The sequence below is a fragment of the Physella acuta genome, unplaced genomic scaffold (assembly GCF_028476545.2).
Source record: "Physella acuta isolate Inbredline_101_S28 unplaced genomic scaffold, ASM2847654v3 ptg000088l, whole genome shotgun sequence".
NCBI lineage: Eukaryota > Metazoa > Mollusca > Gastropoda > Physidae > Physella > Physella acuta.
Genome location: NW_026731608.1, coordinates 275,001 through 296,520, shown reverse-complemented (window position 1 = coordinate 296,520; position 21,520 = coordinate 275,001). Strand labels below are relative to the sequence as shown.

The 21,520-nt window shown below is 34.0% G+C and overlaps 1 protein-coding gene across 3 annotated transcripts in view; it reads left to right on the top strand.

Annotated features, from left to right (window-relative positions):
• The first annotated feature begins 6,014 nt into the window (after positions 1–6,014).
• LOC131927510 (uncharacterized) overlaps positions 6,015–21,520 on the top strand; it is a 22,473-nt gene continuing 6,967 nt past the window's right edge. The window contains exons 1-9 of one of the 3 annotated variants that reach the window (XM_059283209.1): positions 6,015–6,305; positions 10,662–10,768; positions 11,272–11,398; positions 11,669–11,764; positions 12,106–12,148; positions 15,403–15,692; positions 16,517–16,999; positions 19,669–19,740; positions 21,313–21,366. In XM_059283209.1, the coding sequence (XP_059139192.1) occupies positions 10,664–10,768; positions 11,272–11,398; positions 11,669–11,764; positions 12,106–12,148; positions 15,403–15,692; positions 16,517–16,999; positions 19,669–19,740; positions 21,313–21,366 (1,270 nt within the window). In that variant the 5' untranslated portion in view covers positions 6,015–6,305; positions 10,662–10,663. Of the gene's footprint in view, positions 6,467–10,661; positions 10,769–11,271; positions 11,399–11,668; positions 11,765–12,105; positions 12,149–15,402; positions 15,693–16,516; positions 17,000–19,668; positions 19,741–21,312; positions 21,367–21,520 lie in introns of all 3 variants that reach the window. The other 2 variants (XM_059283201.1, XM_059283217.1) reach the window with 2 other exon arrangements.

Sequence of the window (21,520 nt, the reverse complement as noted above, 5' to 3'; positions counted from 1 at the left end):
TAACACCCCTCTTGCCAAGTGGTACTACCGTAGAGGTTTTTTAAACATTGCAATGCATCGTAATGGTTATTTTTAGAATGGCAAACTGATTCAGCTGTTAATACGTGTTGTAAACGTAGACACTACTAAACTAGTACAATAATGCTTAACTGTTGCATGAAAAGAAATCTTGTGATTTACATAGATGTAAAAACATTTTTTAACAAATATCATTGTTTAAAACTTTGAGTTTAAAAAGTTTCCAAAAAGGCGCCACTTTGCTGAAAATGGCCGTACGCTACTGGGATCAGATGGCCCTATGTGGCCCAACTGAAATGGATAGACGATGTGGAGATAGACCTACGACAGCTTAGAAAAAGAAGACAATGGATGCGACTGAGTAGATACATGGGATGAAAATAGTCAAGGCTTTCTATAGACTGTAGAGCCTTGGCGATAAATGGACGGGTGCTGTAAACGGCAGATGTAATAGTGATGCTAAAAAGGTCTGACGATATATTATGAATGAAATAAAGGAGCCTCATTTTGCCCAGTGCTTTAAAACTAGGCATGGTGTACGCTGTGATCCTTTAAAAATTAGGCAATAACATGACGTAAAAAGGGTCATAGTTAATGAGTTTCAGGTTTTTATTTTCCGAAAAGCAATTTAAGCTGTATTTTTTCAGCATTATGGCGAGAACCATTTTGAAATTTTATTTGCACTATTCTCAGGAAGACACACTATTCTCCTGGGTTCCACCCAGAGTTTCTTTCAGGCATCTGTCCGGGGGAGGCAGTGCAGCCCATTTCTCCTCTAAGCAACAGAGGGGATAAAATAGAAAACAATTATAATGTATATAGAAAGTATAAACTTTGACCTGTGTCCACCCTCGTAAGTTTTAAGACTTGTCTGAAATATGACCTGATCAATAGCTTACTTTACTTTCTGATCACTAAATCATTCCAAAAAAATCAATTGATAGAGCATTGTGGAAATAATAATACATTTCGAGTAAAATGATTTTAAAGTAAGATCGAATGTCTTACAATTTGTCAAAATGCATTTACATGTAGTTTCATGTAGATCTAGATCTACATTAGTGCAGAGACGTAGCTTGGGGAGGGGGGGGGGCAAAAGGGGTGGAACAATTTTTTAAAGCTGATTTTATGCTGCAGTTTTCAATTATAAACAGTCTAAGTTAAGAAAAGTAATAGCTACATGCCTTTACATACTGATTTAATTGTTTTCTACCTTGATTATTAACTGTAAAACATATACTCTTAAGAAACAGTGACCGGCAAAATCGTTTTCAAGTTTTTCCTAGATGTTGGGGGGGGGGGGGCGCTTTTTCTAAACTAAAATTGAAAGAATTTACACTAGATTAGTAAGTCCATAAACGTTACCACTTATAAAAACAACCAATTGTATTTACACGTATTGTACGATTGTTTAACCGTAAAATACGTTAGTGACTTTTATCAAGTTGGTGCAGGGGGGCAGATTTTCTTCCAGGCATCTCTTCGGGGGGGGGGGGGGGCGGACCCCTCCCCGAACAAAATGAAATTTATATAGAAAAAATATATACTTTTAACAGTGTTCGCCCCCCCCCCCCCCCGAAGAAAGTCTACCGCCCCCCCCCCCCCCCCGAAAATTTCTAGTGCCCCCTGTTATGAACGACGTCATCAGTATGGTTTGTTTTGATGGTGGTGATGACTGCAGTGAGAGGTTAAACAGTTGTGTGGCGAATTAGACACTGTATATTACTTGATTGTTGAAGAAGACACCAACACAATTTCAGCTGAACAACTTTAATTAATAGATACTCAAACTACACTCTATATGGTCTAAGGAAAACAGAAATAGTTCATTAACAGCGGCCGGCCTTAGGGGCCACACTTTACAAGAACACAAAAACACGACTACATTCTAACCAGCCTAACGTTCAACTGTTCTATCTTTCTGGCCAAGCTTGACCCTGGGTTCCTTAACCCCTGCATGACCCCAGCATTCCAGCGAGGGGGAGGGACGGGCGCCAGCAAATGCTAGGTGGGACTGATGCATTGTGTCCCAGTTCAGGGGGGGGGGGGGAGCTGCGGAGGGGCAGTACAGGATGTTACAGTTCAGGTGTAGGGCAGGAGGGGGGTGGGGTAGATACCCACTAGCGGTGGGACGAGGGGGTTGGACTCAGTTATAACACTCCCCTCTCCTTTGACAAGCTGGCAAAGCCAGCGAGGCTTACACTCTACATACATGATCTATCACATGCAACAAACTACAAACTAATACACTAAGAGCAGTAATAACATAGGTAGGAAAGCAACACTTCAAACATCTTAGTACGATAAAAAATAATAAAGCTTCCTCAATAGGTGACACTACTGTGTCTTAACTCTAAACAATCAACAGCTAACAAAGTTCAATAATAAATGCTACTGGGTAATGCTAAATCTAAAGCAGTTTGTACAACATGATATAGTTCGTGTCTAGGATTTGTCGCTATAGCATATACAAATGAACTCTTTCATGTCATCTATTTCAGTAGTTTTTTTTTTTTTTAAACTGTACGACTATATGTATCTAATGGGGAAAAAAATGGTTATAGATCTATAAATTTCAGCGTAATATAAGGTTAAGTAGTCCTCAATACACAACAAGCAACACTTCATCATTTCTCCAAGATAAAACTTCTCATGTTGGTAAAACTAAGTACTATGGCCACAATTATAATTAGTTTCTCTACAACATACAAAATATCTTAGAGGAATATTTTCCAACAAAACCCAAAAAATCAATAGACAAGATATACTCGGCAACACATCGATATACCATCATAAAAACCCATTAAAAGCATAGACTGCATCATCAGTCTCTAAACATCATCTCATTCTTGTCCTATCTATCTATCTAGCGGAAACTCAACCGTCGCAAGCTTACCGTCAAGTAAGTGGAACGATTGACCGCTTCACACATCATCGTCCTATCTAGCTAACTAGCGGTAACTCAACCGTCACAAGCTTACCGTCATGTAAGTGGATCGATTGACCGCTTCAAAATTTCACAACATAAAAAAAACAAAGACTCGAAGCTACAGGGTTCAATCATCACACGATTAAGAAAATAAATCCTCCAAGTATAGTGTATATCATAGGCATCTCGTTATTTAAACAGTGTGTCAACTGGTTGATAATAGAAATTTTTTAACAAATCAGGTTATAAAAATTATGATTGTCTTGTAAAGGATCCTAACTTTATGATTGGTATATAAGCTTTTAGCTGGCACATCGAAAAAATAAAGACAGAAATGATTTAAAAGTGCATTGATTAAATGTAAACAATCTCTAGCACAACAAAAAATTTAATCTAACAAAAAAAATTCAACAAACAATTCCTTATTGCTGACTTCTATGACTTCTAACAAATGCAGCTAATTGACCTAAACTAAAGAATTATAGACTTAACTGACTGCTGGACTTTGGCATACGACTTACAGAAGAGGAACAACGCCTTTTATTATTGTTACAACAAATTGGAGCTTAACATTTCTAAATCTACATTCGTCGGCTTGGACATCTGGAACTGCTGTGGGATGACATCGACACATGAACACTTCATTTTAACTTCAGTGGGGTAGGGTACTTCATATCGTCATTAGGGGTACACGAATACTCCATATCATCACGGGACATCAGGGGTGTAGGGATATTTCACATCATCATGGGTGGAGGGGTACTTCACATCATAACAGTTCAGATGCCATTAGACTATAAACAATGACGATTTAGTCAGTAGTCACTCTCACTAATCACTGTCACTTACTTCAATGTTGGAAAAATAAATTCTTCAATTCTAACAAGTCACCAAAGGCAATTAAAGTAGGTAGTCCAAGCTAATCAAAGTCCTAATTCATGCACAAAACTTGAAAATAGACTAACAGTGACAGTTCTGTCACACGGATTTTGAAACAAAAGTTCCATCCACTTATGTAGATCTACGTAAAACTTGACAACAACGAACTTGACGCTAAACAGAGACGATGTGTGGCAGTGGCGTGACAAAAAATAGTAGATCTAGATCTGTACCTCTTCGAGAATCACCGAAGTTGAAAAAAAAATTTCACAAAAGTTCTTTTACCCTGTTTCGACGTTCTTTAAAAGTCAGTTTGCTACTCAACCAAAAACGTTATGAATAATTTTAGCTGCTCTATCAAAATATTGTAAGTCGGTTCGCTGTTAGAGAAATCTAGATAGTTTTGCTCCTTGATCCGAATATTATGAATGTCCTTTTTGCTACTCCACCAGAATGTAATAGGTCGTTTTGCTGCTCCACCAAATGTTATGAACGACGTCATCAGTATGGTTTGTTTTGATGGTGGTGATGACTGCAGTGAGAGGTTAAACAGTTGTGTGGCGAATTAGACACTGTATATTACTTGATTGTTGAAGAAGACACCAACACAATTTCAGCTGAACAACTTTAATTAATAGATACTCAAACTACACTCTATATGGTCTAAGGAAAACAGAAATAGTTCATTAACAGCGGCCGGCCTTAGGGGCCACACTTTACAAGAACACAAAAACACGACTACATTCTAACCAGCCTAACGTTCAACTGTTCTATCTTTCTGGCCAAGCTTGACCCTGGGTTCCTTAACCCCTGCATGACCCCAGCATTCCAGCGAGGGGGAGGGACGGGCGCCAGCAAATGCTAGGTGGGACTGATGCATTGTGTCCCAGTTCAGGGGGGGGGGGGAGCTGCGGAGGGGCAGTACAGGATGTTACAGTTCAGGTGTAGGGCAGGAGGGGGTGGGGTAGATACCCACTAGCGGTGGGACGAGGGGGTTGGACTCAGTTATAACACCCCCCCCCCCCAGAAAAAAGTCTGAAAGAAACAATGCAGGGGGAGGGCTTTTAGTCTAACTAAAATCACAAAATTACACTGAATTTTGAGTAAACAACCTTATCACTTAGAAAAGAAACTAATTGTAGTTTTGTTAAGAAATGACGCGACTAGTTCTTTGTAAGATTCTTACGATTCTCTCAACTTCAACGTGAGAGATCAGATACTTTTACTTGATTGCAATACATCTTGCCGGGATCACTGTATTAAAGAGAAATAAATATCACGGACTCTTGTATCGCTATCCGATCAGTAAAATAGCATACAGTCGGAGCGGGCGGGCGGAAGACAATACCCGAAATTTTAAGAGCTAAAACATATCATCATCATTGACATCATTCCTTTGTGGCTCCTGGGGAGCAAAGGGCTGCAACTACACATTTCCAGCGGACTCGGTTTGGGACTGCTCCCTTAATCTGTGCCCATATGAGCTAAAACATAAGTAGGCCTATATTGTACCGAATAGATAATTTTTAATTGCTTGTTTAATAACAAGTACAAGTACAAATACTGCAATTTTCATATAGTTAAGGCCACTAGAGGTACTAAAAATGGTACAACACGACAACAGATGATGTTTTGTCACTTTGTTCAACCTAATTGATAATTTAAAACTATAATACACTATCATCGAAATTGTTCTAAAGACAAAACCAAAAGGAAACCAAAGAAGCTTGCTACTTATACAAACTACACTCTAATGCAGTGGTTCTTAACCTTTTTTTTTTAGTACCGAACCGTACCAGTTACATATGCGCTTTCACCGAACCCTTCTTAATAGTTTTATCGTCCACAATGACAAAATCTTATCGTGAATCACATGTCGTATGTGTCTTATCTCCGCCAAAGCTCTGAGACTTACATACTACACACCTAACACTTGGGTTCGATCGAACCCAAGTTAAGAACTACTTCTCTAAGCTCGTTTTAATTTCTTTTTTTTTTTCGGTTTCCTACTAAGGAGCATTGGGGCGCCAAATTGAACATTCGCCCCGGGCGCCGGGAAGGGTCGCTACACCTATGCATTGGTCATTGGTGTATTGTTTTTACGGAGATTGTACTATTGCTAATAGACTAATAATAGTTATTATCTAAAAATTGTGTTCTGTTTAGCATTCATAACTTGCGGTCATTAGACAGCACAAACAATATTTTCTGCTCATTTTATTTGCTTCTCTAGAAAGTAGAAATTTAGATTCTAGATCTAAATCTAGACTATTAATACTATTATAGATGATAGATATGGAGAACTAGTGAACTAGATATAGACTAGAGTAGATTCTCGATTTAGTTAGAATCTATAGACAGTAGACCACTATTGAGTTTGAGCGTTAGGATTTAGTTAGATCTAGATCTAGATTCTATAGAATTAAAAATTAAAATAGCTTAGCCTTAGGCCTTAGCCAGGCCTACCGGTAGTGTTACAGTGAGTGTAGTGACGTGTACTTTACTTTAAACTTAGAATCTAGAATCTAGTACTTAGTCACGTTAGTCAACTTTAGTGTGTAGGGCAGTGTACCGTGTAGGCTTAGGATTTCAATAAGAAAGAGTCGGACCTTGGGCTTATAATCAGTCCAGTGAATCACGGTAAAATTACTAGATCTAGAATAATCTAGATCTATTTCTATAAGTATTTACTATTTAGGCTATAGGCCCTATAGTATAGTAATTAATTTTCTGGGTAAAATCACGATATCGGATATAGCGTCGGAAATTATCTGGTAATGTTTGTTGAGTTTCAGTAACATTTGTTACTGTAAGTGTAAATCATAGTAGTTTATTTGACCGTTGAAATAAAAATAGAGTCCTGCATTAACTCTTTAAGCCCGTAATTATTTTCACGTTTTACAGGAATTATTTTTTTTCACTCATTTTTTTCAGTACCAGTGCGGCTAAATGACCCATATCTTTTTACCCGTTAATTTAAACCCCATACTTGATTGATAAAAAATAATCGTAATTGAATACACTACACACTGATATAAACTTTAAGGAATTATTTATTTACTGAAGAAAGATAATTACTTAGTTTTAAAGAAGAAAAAATAAAGAGTTGATTTTTCCGTGCAAAAATTACGCTTCTGTCGGGAAAATTAATAATAAGAATAACTTTTCATGAGTTCTTATTCATAGAAAACGAAAGTACGTCCATTTATCTACAAAAATCATGGATCGGATTAGTCTTAGTTAAGTTAGTATAAATACTTTAATTTTCGTTAATTTTATAATGCGGCGACGTAAACGTTTAGACGCGGCAGCTGAACGGCTTTCCGTAGTGTTAAAAAATGCTGTTTTTCGAGTTTTTTTACAAAAAAAATTCTATACAATACAAAATCGATCTAACGAGAAAACTACAAAGAGTAAATACAACGAAAAATGGCCGCTCTAGCGTTATCATGACCTAGATTTACGATTAAAAACTTGGATTCCGAAAAACAAGGAATTTAATTTAATATTTAATTGACAGAAAACTATTAGGCCTAATAAAGTCGAGTGTAGTAATTAATGTTTTTTTTTAAGAAACACAGAAAAAAACCTGCAGAAGATTTGCAATAAGTAGCTCTAGTTCTGTTAGTAAAATAAGACAATTAGATTTACTAAAGTTAAAAGTAGTAATGGGGTCGGAGTGGTCGAGTCGGTAAAGCTAATGGTTGCTAAACCGAAAAGTCTCGAGTTCGAACCCTCGGGCAGATGAGGCTCGTTAGCTGGGGACAGACACTCCTCTAGGAGAGACAACTCCAAAATCAAACAACTGCTGCCTTGTAGTTTGTTCTTGGTTGGACAAAGGCTATGGAAGCAAATCCAAAAAGAAAAGCAGGCTGAAATTGGAGTCAATGGCCTCAATGGCGCATAACCAGTTGACACGTAATCCTTAATTGTGATGGAAGCATGGTCGAGTCGACAAAGCTCATAGTTGATAAATTCGAAAAAAGTATCGAGTTCAAACCCTCTGGCAGATAAGGCTCGATCCATCCCAACACTAAAAATTTAGAACGAAGAAGAAGAGAAAAGTAGTAAGAAGAACTAAAACAATGTTTAGTAGCAGCAATAATTAGCACATACACTTAAAATAATTAGAAATACAAAATAATTAACAAAACAGTATTTAAAATTCAAATAAAGTCAATCCTTGCACATTTTTAAAATAAAACATTAGGCCTATGGATTAAAAATAATATGGCAGCAAATAAATGATGGTTTACAGTATTTCCGGTGGTTTCCGGAACGGCTCGACAGACTACACTATGGTTTTACTGTTTTTTACTGCTGTACAGTTCCGGAATAATAACCGATGCTATATCGTGATTTTACCATTTTCTGTTTCTCCCTTGACTCCAGTTAATTCTACTAGTAAAAACGTAAGAACTAGTCTCTAGACCAGGGGTTCCCAACCTTTTTTTTACTCTAGAGCACATTCCAAAATATCGGTAGGGTGGCGGGCACCACCTATTTTAAATCGACAAACTCCTTCCATAACTTGTCATTTTCCCATAATTTATTTTCTTATAGTCATAATGTATTAATAAATAATAAACAAAAATATTTCAAAATAATAAAATTATTTGGCATTTTTTTCAAATTGCATACACTCAGAGAAATGTATCTACAAAACATAAAGAAAGTAAACAAAACACATAAATACAAAGAAAACATTTAATTAATCGGCACCAGTCAAAAATAGTTCCTTAAACAACTCACCATCAATGAAAGGTTTCTTCTTTTTTGCGAGCATGTGAGATATTTTGAAAGAACCAATAGTGGCCTTTTTAGAATTTTCCACGTCTAGTGAAAACAGTCTGTTGTGCTGTTAGACTTGATTTTTAGATTACAATTTTTTTTCTTTCTTACTTCCAGGCTAGCGTAAATAGTGCAGTCTGGCTCGCCGCTAGACAAGTTGGGACAAGTATCGAACATATTTAATAAACCTAGGTAGTCAAAAAAAAAAAATTAAAACTGTAACAAATGAATAAAAATAAATCATATTTTAAAATAATGTTTATGAAAAAAATTCTGTCTCTGTCGAATAGTGAGAGGTGGGCACATACGAATCGTTCAGCGGGCGCCATGAAAATAGCGAACATTCAAATAATAAGAAAAAACTCAAACTGTATAGTAATGATCAAATAAACATTAGTACAAAAAAACGTGATTTTATACATGGATACATGTTACATACCACAATACTTCTAGAAGTGATGATGTTGTTTGTTAGTAAATTCAGTTTTTAAAGGGCAGAGTGTAAAAAAAAAATTTCATTAAAAAAAACTCTTTTAATAACAAGCTTTTATATAATAATGCACTAAAAAGTAGAAAATAAATTATACACTACTATTTAAATAACTATAAAGACATGCGTGGGTCACTTTAGTACCTATTGGATACCTTTACTAATATTTGAGAAGAGACCCATGCTTGTCTTTATGGTTATTTAAATAGTGTATAATTTATTTTCTACTTTTTAGTGCATTATTACATAAACGCTTGTTATTAAAACGTTTTTTTTTTTTAAAATTTTCCAGTACTTTACATGTTTTATTTACAATAGAGTTACAGGACTAAAAACCATTGCGCACCTATTGAACATGATGGCGCCCTATTGAACGTGCTGACCCGTGTCTAATAGTGTGGAATAGTTGGATAAGACTGCCTACTAATTTGGTCGAAATTTTAATTAATTCATAAAAAATTAATTAGGCATCCAATTAGGATGTGTCTTCACCCACATACCAACTACGAACCGTATCTGTCAATTATATTGGGTGTTTCGATCTAGACTGACGACAGACAGAGGAAGTGAGTTAAATAAAAGCTTGTAAAAAAAAAATGCTTTGTAAGCCTATACAAATACAAGACAATCATATTAAAATACATTTTCATATGAAAATACTCTAAATAATAATTTCTCAAGATGGCTGCTATTTTTAATAGCAAATTTACTATCTCGAACAGGGTTGATTAAAATTAATTTCAGGATATTTAAATTGATTTAACCATAACTGTTGATCTAATATTATAATATTTTATTAAAATATATACGAAAATATACTCATATTTAAAGATTTATTCATTAATTCACTCTCCCCCACATTACTAGTTTTGGCCGAATTTACGATGCTAAACTAAGGTTTTACCTAAAGATGATTGTACCAATAACTAAATTAATGTTTTAACTTAATTTTAAATTTAATCGACAAAAGAAAACAGAAAAATTAGAAACATTAAGATTAAAAATCAATCTATCAAAATTTCTGTAGGGCCTATTTAAAATAAAAAAATGCACTAAATATTCAAATATAGTATGGTTTTCAGTGCTTTTGGTGGATTCCAGAACGGTGTGACCCACTACGTTATTGTTTTACTATCTTTTATTGTTATACAATTCCGGAATGATAACTGACGCTATGCTGGGAGATTACTGATTAGGCCTACCTGAAATTCTGTGCTGCTTATATAGAAAATTGTCCTTCTAGATTAGCCTAATACGTTTTTAATGAATTTTTAAAGTTATAGCCTAAGTATAATATAAGCATAACTAATAAGGGTTCATGCATTTATGACGTCCTCAAAAATTAGATATTTTTAAACTTAAAAGTATTAATATATTTTTTTCAAGAATTTTCCCAATTACCATACATTCAAACATTATGTAGATAAGACTACACTGAATCAGTATGCCAAATTTAAAGCCTTTAGTTGAAGAGCTCTTATTGCCTAAGTAAGACCTGCAATAAAAACTTAAAACTGTAATTGAGAAAAAGAAGATTATTTTTTTAACTTCCAGAAATGATAAGTTATAACAGAGGAGATGATACATTAGTTTGTCCTTATGACACAACTCACAATGTTCAAAAAAAATCGTTTCAAGCGCATCTTATCAAGTGCAGAGAGGTGAGTTTTTCATGTAGCTGTCTGTGTTAATATACACATTCTTTTAAACCTGGTAGTTATAATACTATAGAAAATTATAGATGCCAACCATACAGGAAATCTGCAATGCACTTGTATCCTTTCACACCCTGTTAAGAAAATAAACACTGTGCTTATTTTCTCTCATCCTTGAAAGGAGATATATTCTTGACTGGATGTGAGAGGATCTAAGCATGTTGCTTATTTCCTGTTATCATTCGCCAAAATGACCACTACCTAAACCCATACTTATTTCTAAATCCATTAAGCATTCTTTAAAGTTTGTTTTGGGCATGAAGACTTTAAAGTTATCTATATAATCATATTCTTTTTTGTTATTTGCAAAAAAGAATTAGTAAGTAGCAGTAATTTTATATTTGTTGTACAGCTAGGAATTAAAAAAAAACATCTAGTTAAGTGTCAAGTTTAAAGCTGGTATGTGCAACTATGATATCTGCTTTAAGTTAATTTGTTGCATCATTCAGAACAACATTGGAAAGGTCAGCAAAGTAGCTTGCAAGTTTGATAAAACTCATATTATTCCAAAGCCTGAGCTCAAACATCATTTGAGTGAATGTCCAAGCAGATCTGTAATTGACAGAGATATACAATGTAAGTATTCATAAAATTGATGCATATTTCCAGTTATATTAAATAACTTCAACCAACAAAAATATAATGCTTGAAAGCAAAATACAATTTCACCATTACAATATTTAAATTTATTTGAACACTATGTGGTAAGTGAAATTACAATAAGAAGTCAATGTTTAAATCTTAACTAATTAATGTTATTTTCTGAATATTTAAAAAATATTCATTGCAACCGTTAAAATGTTATGTGCTGAGCTCTTTAATTATTATGACTCTAAATTTTCACAGTTTATGCAAGTGAAGGAAAATTAAATACTGGGGATGTAGTAGGGCCTCAAATAGTCAAATGCCACTCAGAGGAAACAACAGAGGATTGGGCCTCTGGTATGTATTTTCTGCTCTTACCACAAGAACTGCAGACTTAATGTATAATCTACATATCATATGCATTTTTTAAATTTATTTTTTAAAATTATCAAATTTAATTTTGTGGTTTGATTCCGCATGTAGATGTCTACATTGACCCAACCCCCCAGCCTACATATGTCCTCAAAAGTCAATTTTTTTTCGGACCCCCACACCCCCCCACCCCCTGTGTGGACGTCATAGCAGTAATCTTTTTGGGAAACATGTTTATTCTATGTACCATATTATAATGGAATTAAACACAAAGTAAAAAAGAACTGTGCTTATGTACATTAACCATAATATTATTTCTTTAATAGCACCAAGTTTTCAGAAAAGAGGAATGTTTGCAAAAAATTATCCGTAAGTTCACAATAAATTAAATTGTTATATTTATATCATGCATTTTTTTAGAAATGTGCAAAAAAATGAGCATATCACACATTTTTAGTTTAATGTTGCATTTGTTATTTATAGTATAGTGTAATTTAAAAGGGTAAATCCAAGCATGCCTTTTCAGTTAAAATAAAAGGATATCAAATATCATACCTATAATAATAGTTTCGTTGTCTGTCTATGTATCTATTTTTCTATCTATCAAGAACGCTATAGAGAAAACACAAGCAGAGTAAAAACATGCATAGTAATTCGGGAAATGAAATGTGATGTCACATGGAGCATATAGTAGAAAGTAGTCAAAAACCGGAGAGTGCACACAGTAATATGACATCATTGATTCTCGAGTAAACATTGAATTGAAATGCCTATTTTGTCTAATCTTAAAAGTGGTTTGCTTGCAGAGTTTCTTTCATGCAATTAATCGGGTATGGGCGAAGGCCCCCCCCCCCCCCCCCCCCCCCCCCGCCCTAAAGAATGTTTAAGCAGCGCCGCCCCCCCCCCCCCCCCCCCTCAAAAGAAATGACTTCATCTATAAGACTGACATTACAGCCTAATTCATGTGTCTAATCTTAAAAGTAGTGTGCACAATGTCTATCATTTATCTCTTGGCAAACCCCCCCCCCCCCCCCCCCCCCCCCCCACCCCCGCGGTAGTACGACTAATTTCCCCCCTCCGAAAAAAACTAAATATAATTTGTATAGAAAATATAAACTTTTACCAGTGTCGGCTTCCCCCGCCCCGGACAATTGTTTTCGCCCATGCAAAAATTCAAGTGCCCCACCCCGGAAAAATGTCTGAAAGAAGCACTGTCTAAATGAGTGATGTTTATCAGCCAAAAGTTGAAAACGAGTCTATATATAGAAGTAGGCTTTACCTTTAGTTTGTATAATCTACAAATTCCATAATTGTTCCTTCCAGACTTTTCCCTCCCCAGAGATGTGGGTACTTGAAATTTTCGGGGGGTAGGCATGGACGAAATTTTCTGAGAGGGAGGGACACTGATAACAGTATATAATTCTGTTTCGTAGAATGGGACAGTAGACGTGCCTTGGGGTGTGTGTGGGGCGGGGTGGGGGTGGTTGGAATCCCTACCCGTAAGTAGAGTCACCGGAAAGAAACTCTAAATGCGACTTTTGTCATGATTGAGACAAAGTGCAAGGTTTAGGGGTATGGATACGACTATATTTAGTATCAATGCGCAGTAACTACGTGTAGATCAAGCTTAAAACTAATTAAAATGCAGATTCTGGATAAAAATCTGTTTTCAATGTCATTTTTCGTTTCTGGTTCAATTTGAGGTTTAGGTGGTAGCTTTGGCTTTGGTTTTGAGAAAAGAGACAACACTATCGCCCGTTGTATCCTTCCTCAACGGTCCATTTATCTCATTTTATATTATTACTAGTCTCCTGTTATACCTGAACAATGCTGGGATTTTGCAATTCAATTTTCTGATTCTCTCATTCTTGTTAAGTTCAACAAAACTAGGGTACTAAATTGAAATATAAAACAAAGGATGTAACTTTTCACAACAGTGCTGGGCAGAGTATTTATTCAAAAGAATGAATAGTCAAATAGAATAAAATGTGTTTGATGATAATTTTGTCATTAAACTAAATAGTTCTTCTTTAAATCCAGGTGAAAACATTTAGAACTTGAATCACACTAACAGTTTGTCCAGTCCTTTTTAACACATTTTTATTAACTCAGCTTCGCGTTTGTTTGTTGTTAAAATTGACATCGAAAATTAGCCCACTTCTGATTGCTCTAGAGATCTGAAATTTGGCATGCAGGCTACTTTCGCCTAACAATTTCAGATGCAATCATAAAAACTAGCAATTAGAGACCGTAATTAGCTTAATTTAATTACGCCCCAAGGACCATAAAATTGAGGACATGATTTCTAAAGATACCGACAAGACTGGAGGCCTATTGACACAGTTACTTCGGCCCCAATCGATGTGAGCGCGCTGGCCGTGATTGTATAGTGGTTAGTACTTCGCGTTGTGGCCGCGACAACCCAGGTTCGAATCCTGGTCGCTCAAGATTTTTAGTCCGTGTATTTATAAACACTTAGTCAAGTCATACTTAATCAAGTCATTAGATAAAGTAGAAAATAAACTATATAAAAAACTTTTTTAAAAACCACGTTTTTCATGTGTAGCAACGGACTAAAAAGGAGAAAATAAAATACTTAAAAAAAACTTTTAAAAAAACCATGTTTTTCTTGTGGACTAAAAAGTAGAAAATAAATTTTTCTTTTGTGCTTCCTCGAGCTGTGCAGATTCTTGTGATGACTGACAAAAAACGTGGGTCGGGCAGATGGGTCGGGAAATTTGATGGTGAACGTACCCACGTTTTTTGTCAGTCATCACAAGAATCTGCACAGCTCGAGGAAGCACAAAAGAAAAATTTATTTTCTACTTTTTAGTCCACAAGAAAAACGTGGTTTTTTAAAAAAAATTTTTAAAGTATTTTATTGACTTATTAACACCAAATCTAGATGACAGTATCACCATTTATTTGGTTTCACTTACCAGCTGCTATTAGGACACACACTGTGTTTACACTTGTGACATGTATACTATATATGTCCAGATAAAAAAACTCTGAAAACATTTTTCCTGGTGCGAATTTTATCTATTTTTTTATCTATTCAGTTCCATTCAATATTTCTCTATATGTCATGTTTCAAAATAAAGCATAACATTTTTTTCAACCGTTTTGAGATTTGGGTTCATGGCAAAATTATCTTCGGAATAATCTTGAGTAATCTCTTAATAATCTCCAGGGCTGAGGGAACTCAAAGCAAAAATTATGTTGGGGTTGCAAGGGTTAGTACCAGAAGTATTGTTTCAAAATCAAGCTTTCAATAAATATGCTCTGCTTTTTCTATTTCTATATTTCAAATGTGCAAATTGAAAAGAAATTCCGGTATTCTCAGTGTGGCCAGGCCTTGTACCCAATGTTATTTTTGAAAATCTTGTGGACTTTCAATGCCACGTTGCACTGGCTTGCACTTTCCTTTGGATCACTCAGAAAACTAAAGCTGTATAAGTGGTAACCCCATACCACAAATCCAAGCCTTACTCTGATGATTACTCTGAAACTTTTAAATGTGAGAGTCTGCTACTCTTACTTTTGCTTGCTTAGTCACCTCAGTGAAATTCCATCAGGACCTAGTTCATCTAACTCATCAAAAAACTTTATTATTTCAACAGAAATGATGAATTTGGGGCTCCTAATAGTGCCACATCAATTTACAAGCAGAAAACAAGCGAAATCAAACAAAAAAATGAAGATAGCTCTGAAACAACTTTTCGCAAAATGCCTCTTGCGCCCTCAAAAGCTGCACAGATGTCTGGCTTGCAACCAATGGGTTCTAGCAGCAGTAAGGTATATGATTATTCTGTAACACAAGTGCGCTCAAAGCTGCCAACACCCTCAAGTCAGACAGATAAAAAAGCATTGACACCAACAGGCAGAGGAAGAGGAGTCTCAGCATTAAAAGGTATATTAGTAACATTGTGCGCTTAAGGTAACTTAAGCTCCCTATATTTAAAATAGGCATACAATTTTCATTTTTAAACTAGTATAAAGGTTTTCATCGTATTTATTAAAGTAAAAAAAGGTATATATTAAAATGGAAATTATCAATTTGTTTAATTCTGCTTGTTTTTTGTATGTTTCTTTAGTCTGCTAATTTCAATCCTATCTTTAATACAAAAACTGTTGTTTTTATGCCAACACAGTAGTTTTAAATAAATAATATTCTTAAAACTAAATTATTTTTGGCATGCAAATGACATTAGAACGTATTAAACATTTTGGCATAGGCTATAGATGTGTATTTAAAAACAACTATCCTCTTTCAGTTAAAAGTTTTAAAATAATAAGTTTTTTTTACAAAGAAAAGTTTTTAATTGGTAAAATTGTATAAAATGCTCCCAAAAGGAGAGATGATCATGCCCTATTTGTCAGGAACTACTTTTGGTAAACCAACACACCTGGCTCCATGAATCATGTTCAACTTTGCAATTTTCTTTAGGCCACATTTTAGTTATCCTCTAACTAAGCAAAATAATTTGATTTTTCTCATAGAATTTTTATTTTTTCGTTAGTAGTAATTTTAATAAACTAATTAGAAATGTCATTGTGCCTGTCAGTTATGGATAAGCCATGTTGAACCTATTCATTAAAGTAGTAAATATGGCTCAAGATAAAATAATAGTGGTAACTATTCTTGTTAGAAAAAAGCATAGCATATAACATGTCAAGTTATTTTCTTCTTTTTTATTTTAAAAAACTATATCACTGTGTCCATTTATTGTCTAGCGGAATCAATCATTGGAGTGCCTGAAGCTGATAGTGACATCAGAAGATATTCTTTTGAACATCCTAATTCTGAACCTGAAAAATTACACCAGTCAAGGCAAGAGATTGAAAATGTATTGTCTGCCAAGTCAGGCTCTTCAAAACTAAGTAAAAAGGAGCCAGAAGAAGTTGATGCTAATCTGGCTGCACTAAATTTACAACAAAAACTTCTAAATGATAATTTTGAAAAACAGAATCAAGAGTTTTTAGAAAAGCAAAGGGCAAGTTTAGACAATTTTTTAGAGAAACAAAAGCAACAACAAGAACTTTTTCTACAGCAGCAAGCTGCTCTCTTACAAGAACAGCAAGAATTGTTAAAAAAAAGCTTTGAACTAACCTTTTTATGCAGTAAAAAGGCAGAAGAACCTTTTCAAAGTCCCAGTTCAGTAAATTTTACAACAAAAAGTCATGAAAAATATCAACTTAGCAATTCACAAACCCACAGTAAGTAGACTACTTTTTTATTTGCACAATAGAAATAACATCAGTTAGTGTTCATTTTTATTGTATTCTTTTTTAGTGCACATGTAAGAAATTTTTACACCGCGTTTACACTTGCGACATGTATACTATACATTTCTAGGAAAAAACTTCGCAACAAGTGAGTAGGCTCCCCTATTATCTTAGGCCCTGTAGCGAAGTTTTATGTATACTATACATGTCGCAAGTGTAAACGCGGTATTACACTGAGTTTACACTAATGACATGTATACTAGACTTGACCTACTTACGTGTATACTAAACATGTTATGGGTATATGGAACAACTTCTGAGTCACAGGGCACAAAACCACGCCCCTTTTTATGTTCTTGTTCAAGTTTTTGTTTTCGCTCACTGATTAAAAACATAGGACATGTTCTGAATTTTCAGATGAGTGCGCATGCGTCAAAATGTAGTAAGCGCATCCCAGACCTAATCCTAATTCCTATCTCTCAGCTGCTTGCAAAATTATCTTAAGTATACTGATCTTGAGTTTTTGAGCACACAATTTCAAAATTTATAACTTCTCTAGACCCTACTAAAAATTACATTTTTATAATTACTTATTATTTCTTTAATTAAATGCCAAACATGTTTTAATGAAAAATTTTAATGCCTAATGCTTTACAGTTTTATGTTAAAACCAGTTTAGGTTGTAATTAAATAAATAATAATTAATTATAAAAATATAATTCAACCAAATTTATCTCCAATTTTTCCTTGACCACTATTTTGTTTTAAGTGCATGAACATATTCCCAGTTCCTGTCAGACAGGAATAAATCTGTAGTAAGCGCATCCCAGACCTAATCCTAATTCCTATCTCTCAGCTGCTTGCAAAATTATCTTAAGTATACTGATCTTGAGTTTTTGAGCACACAATTTCAAAATTTATAACTTCTCTAGACCCTACTAAAAATTACATTTTTATAATTACTTATTATTTCTTTAATTAAATGCCAAACATGTTTTAATGAAAAATTTTAATGCCTAATGCTTTACAGTTTTATGTTAAAACCAGTTTAGGTTGTAATTAAATAAATAATAATTAATTATAAAAATATAATTCAACCAAATTTATCTCCAATTTTTCCTTGACCACTATTTTGTTTTAAGTGCATGAACATATTCCCAGTTCCTGTCAGACAGGAATAAATCTATAGGCCCACCAGAAGGTGCTTGTGGGATCACGTTTGTACTGACTATAAAAACAGGCAGATAAAATCAAAGGCTAATTATTTAGGTTTAACATTAAGAAACTCGATCTCAATATTTTTAATGAACTTGGCAAATAAAAAGCATTGTAGCAAAACATAGGACATGTTCTGAATTTTCAGATGAGTGCGCATGCGTCAAAATGTAGTAAGCGCATCCCAGACCTAATCCTAATTCCTATCTCTCAGCTGCTTGCAAAATTATCTTAAGTATACTGATCTTGAGTTTTTGAGCACACAATTTCAAAATTTATAACTTCTCTAGACCCTACTAAAAATTACATTTTTATAATTACTTATTATTTCTTTAATTAAATGCCAAACATGTTTTAATGAAAAATTTTAATGCCTAATGCTTTACAGTTTTATGTTAAAACCAGTTTAGGTTGTAATTAAATAAATAATAATTAATTATAAAAATATAATTCAACCAAATTTATCTCCAATTTTTCCTTGACCACTATTTTGTTTTAAGTGCATGAACATATTCCCAGTTCCTGTCAGACAGGAATAAATCTATAGGCCCACCAGAAGGTGCTTGTGGGATCACGTTTGTACTGACTATAAAAACAGGCAGATAAAATCAAAGGCTAATTATTTAGGTTTAACATTAAGAAACTCGATCTCAATATTTTTAATGAACTTGGCAAATAAAAAGCATTGTAGCAAAACATTTCTCTCCACCCAAGTAGTGAATGGAGTTTTTTAAAAACTTTTTAATTTTGGACACTCTGAGAAGGTACATAAAACTAAACGCTTCTCCAGTTACTAAGTATCGTAAAGTGACAGGAAGCTGGGGAAACAGCTACCATGGGGTTGGGGGTAGGGAGGGAAGCGGTGATTGTACTGCAGGATGGGAGGAGGAGGGTTATAGCAGATGTCTTAGACCAGTGCTATTATGCATAACATTATAAAAACTTTCTAGTTCAGTTGCTCACACTCCGATAAACTTTCTAAAATCTTGCATGTTCTAATTTTTATATCATTTACTATTAATTGTAAGCACCATGGCTACACAATTTTCCTTTAAATAATAAAATTACGTGCCCACTATCTACGCTTTAAAAAAAACAACTTTGATTACTTTTTCTTTTAATTATCTAGGCCTATAGGCTAGGCTATAGCAGAGGCTCCAGGTCAAAGGTCATGCTTGTTTTATTAAATGTTTTAAATAACATGTTCTGTAACTGTGAACGCTGAAGTATACATGTTCTGTGGACAAAATGTTTTCAGATACAATTAACTTTGGGCCAGCTTTGTGTTCTAGAAATGTATAGTATACAGCTCGTAAGTGTAAACGCTGTGTTAGTTTATTGTAGTTTTTATATATGTTCAACTTATTTGCTATTCAGATCCTTACTTATAACTACTCATTGCTTCTACATCATAATGCAAACTAATATTTTATTGTCAAAAACAGAAAATACTGCAACAACTGATTTTAATTCAGATGTAGACTCTGATCAATGGGAGGATTGTCAAGACCAACTGGGTATTTTATTCTGTCTGATTATTTTCTTAAAGAAAGTAAATACAATTACTTTATTCAAAAAGGAAAAGGGACTTAAAGTGTAATTATAATAGAACCTTTTTTTTCTTTGGGATGATAAATATATTAAGCAATTATTTAGTATTTATGAGAATATATTATCTTGGTAAGTGAACTGTATAAAGCATTTTTTTTTAAAAGGTCTAGTCGCATTTCTGTCTTATCTAAAAATTAAACTGTAAATGATATGTAAACAACCAAAGATAATCAACCAATTTGAAAACTGTAGTAGTAAATACGCGTTAATATTTCATGCGTAAAAAAGATACCCTTGACATTTTGTAGTCTCATTAAAAATTGTTTGTCTATTAACTCAGTTTACCATGGATTGATTTTTCTGAACTTTGGCAGATTTCAGAATTAAATTTTCAGTCCAAAATGTTCCCTGAATTCTACAAATCAAGTACACAAAAAAAAAAGGAAAAAATATTCTTTAATGTTGCTGTGCTATAAAAGAAATGTATATCCCTAAACTCAGTTTCTTTATTGCTTACCTCACATGTGTGGTAGGTTAGATATATCTACAGGTATTTTTAAATTACTTCGTTTTTAAACTGTTTGCTACCACCTTTACCTGCTGCTTTCTATTTAATTTTGAAAATCTTAGTAAATGGTGATAGTTAGAACTAGATTGATCCGTCTCGTAAAAATGGCCACTGATTTCTAAGATCACAGTGACCCTGAGGTTGATGTTTTTTGATACTACATCTTGGGTTAAAAATAAAGTAGTGTCACCTTCGATCTCTATTGAAGATTGTTCATGCTATGATGTGTGCTAAAGGCCTACTGATTTCTAAAATATTTTGCACACAAAGTGACCCTGGACTAGGGGGAGGATACAATACCAGCAGTTTTTAAAAGCAGTCTATGGCTATTCTTCAAGCATAAAAAATGATGTAGCTACCATCAAAATGATCAGCTATGGCTGAAATGTTTCTTTTCAAGTTTTATTTCCAAAACACTTTTAAAATCTATTAAAAATAGTTAACTACAATCCCAATTTAATCTTTCTCATTGTCTATCAGAGAAGCTACAAAGTTAAAATTTCAATCAGGATTACATAAAAAAAATATAGAAACCATGTGCATCTTTTAAAAGTTAAGATATCATAAAATTAAAAACTAGATCTAGTGCAAATAATCTCTCTTAGTTAGAATTAGTTTAATGTTAAAAAATATTTTCATTCCAATTTTGTTAAATTGTGAAATTTAAAAGATTCTTCTGTTATTTTAGTATTAACAGAAACTTTTTAAAGATTTTAGATGTTTGCTATATTAGTAAAATAATTGTCAAATAAGACACACTTTATTTTTCAAGGGCTGGTCATATTCTGGTTTGTAGCAAATCAGGTCGTTACTGCAACATATTTTGTTTTTTATCCTTATACTGGAACTTAATTTTATCTTTCCACTGAAACAGTCACTGCCATTCATTTTAAGCAGGTTTTTGTCTTTTTATGAAAATGTGTCTTATATTTATAATAAAACCATTAACAAATGAATTAATGTTCTTCAGAGATTTCAGAGAGACGCGGGAAAATGACAGTCAAGTCTCAGTTTAAAAAAAAAGGTTGTAAGTTATGTAAACTATTTTGTGTTTTACTGGATAAATATTTGAGTTTTTACTTTATCGTATATGGAGTAACCCGGGGCAATTTCATAATCTACTTTTATTTTTATTTATAAATAAACCGGGAGTGATCTCCCCTAAACTTTCTCGAATA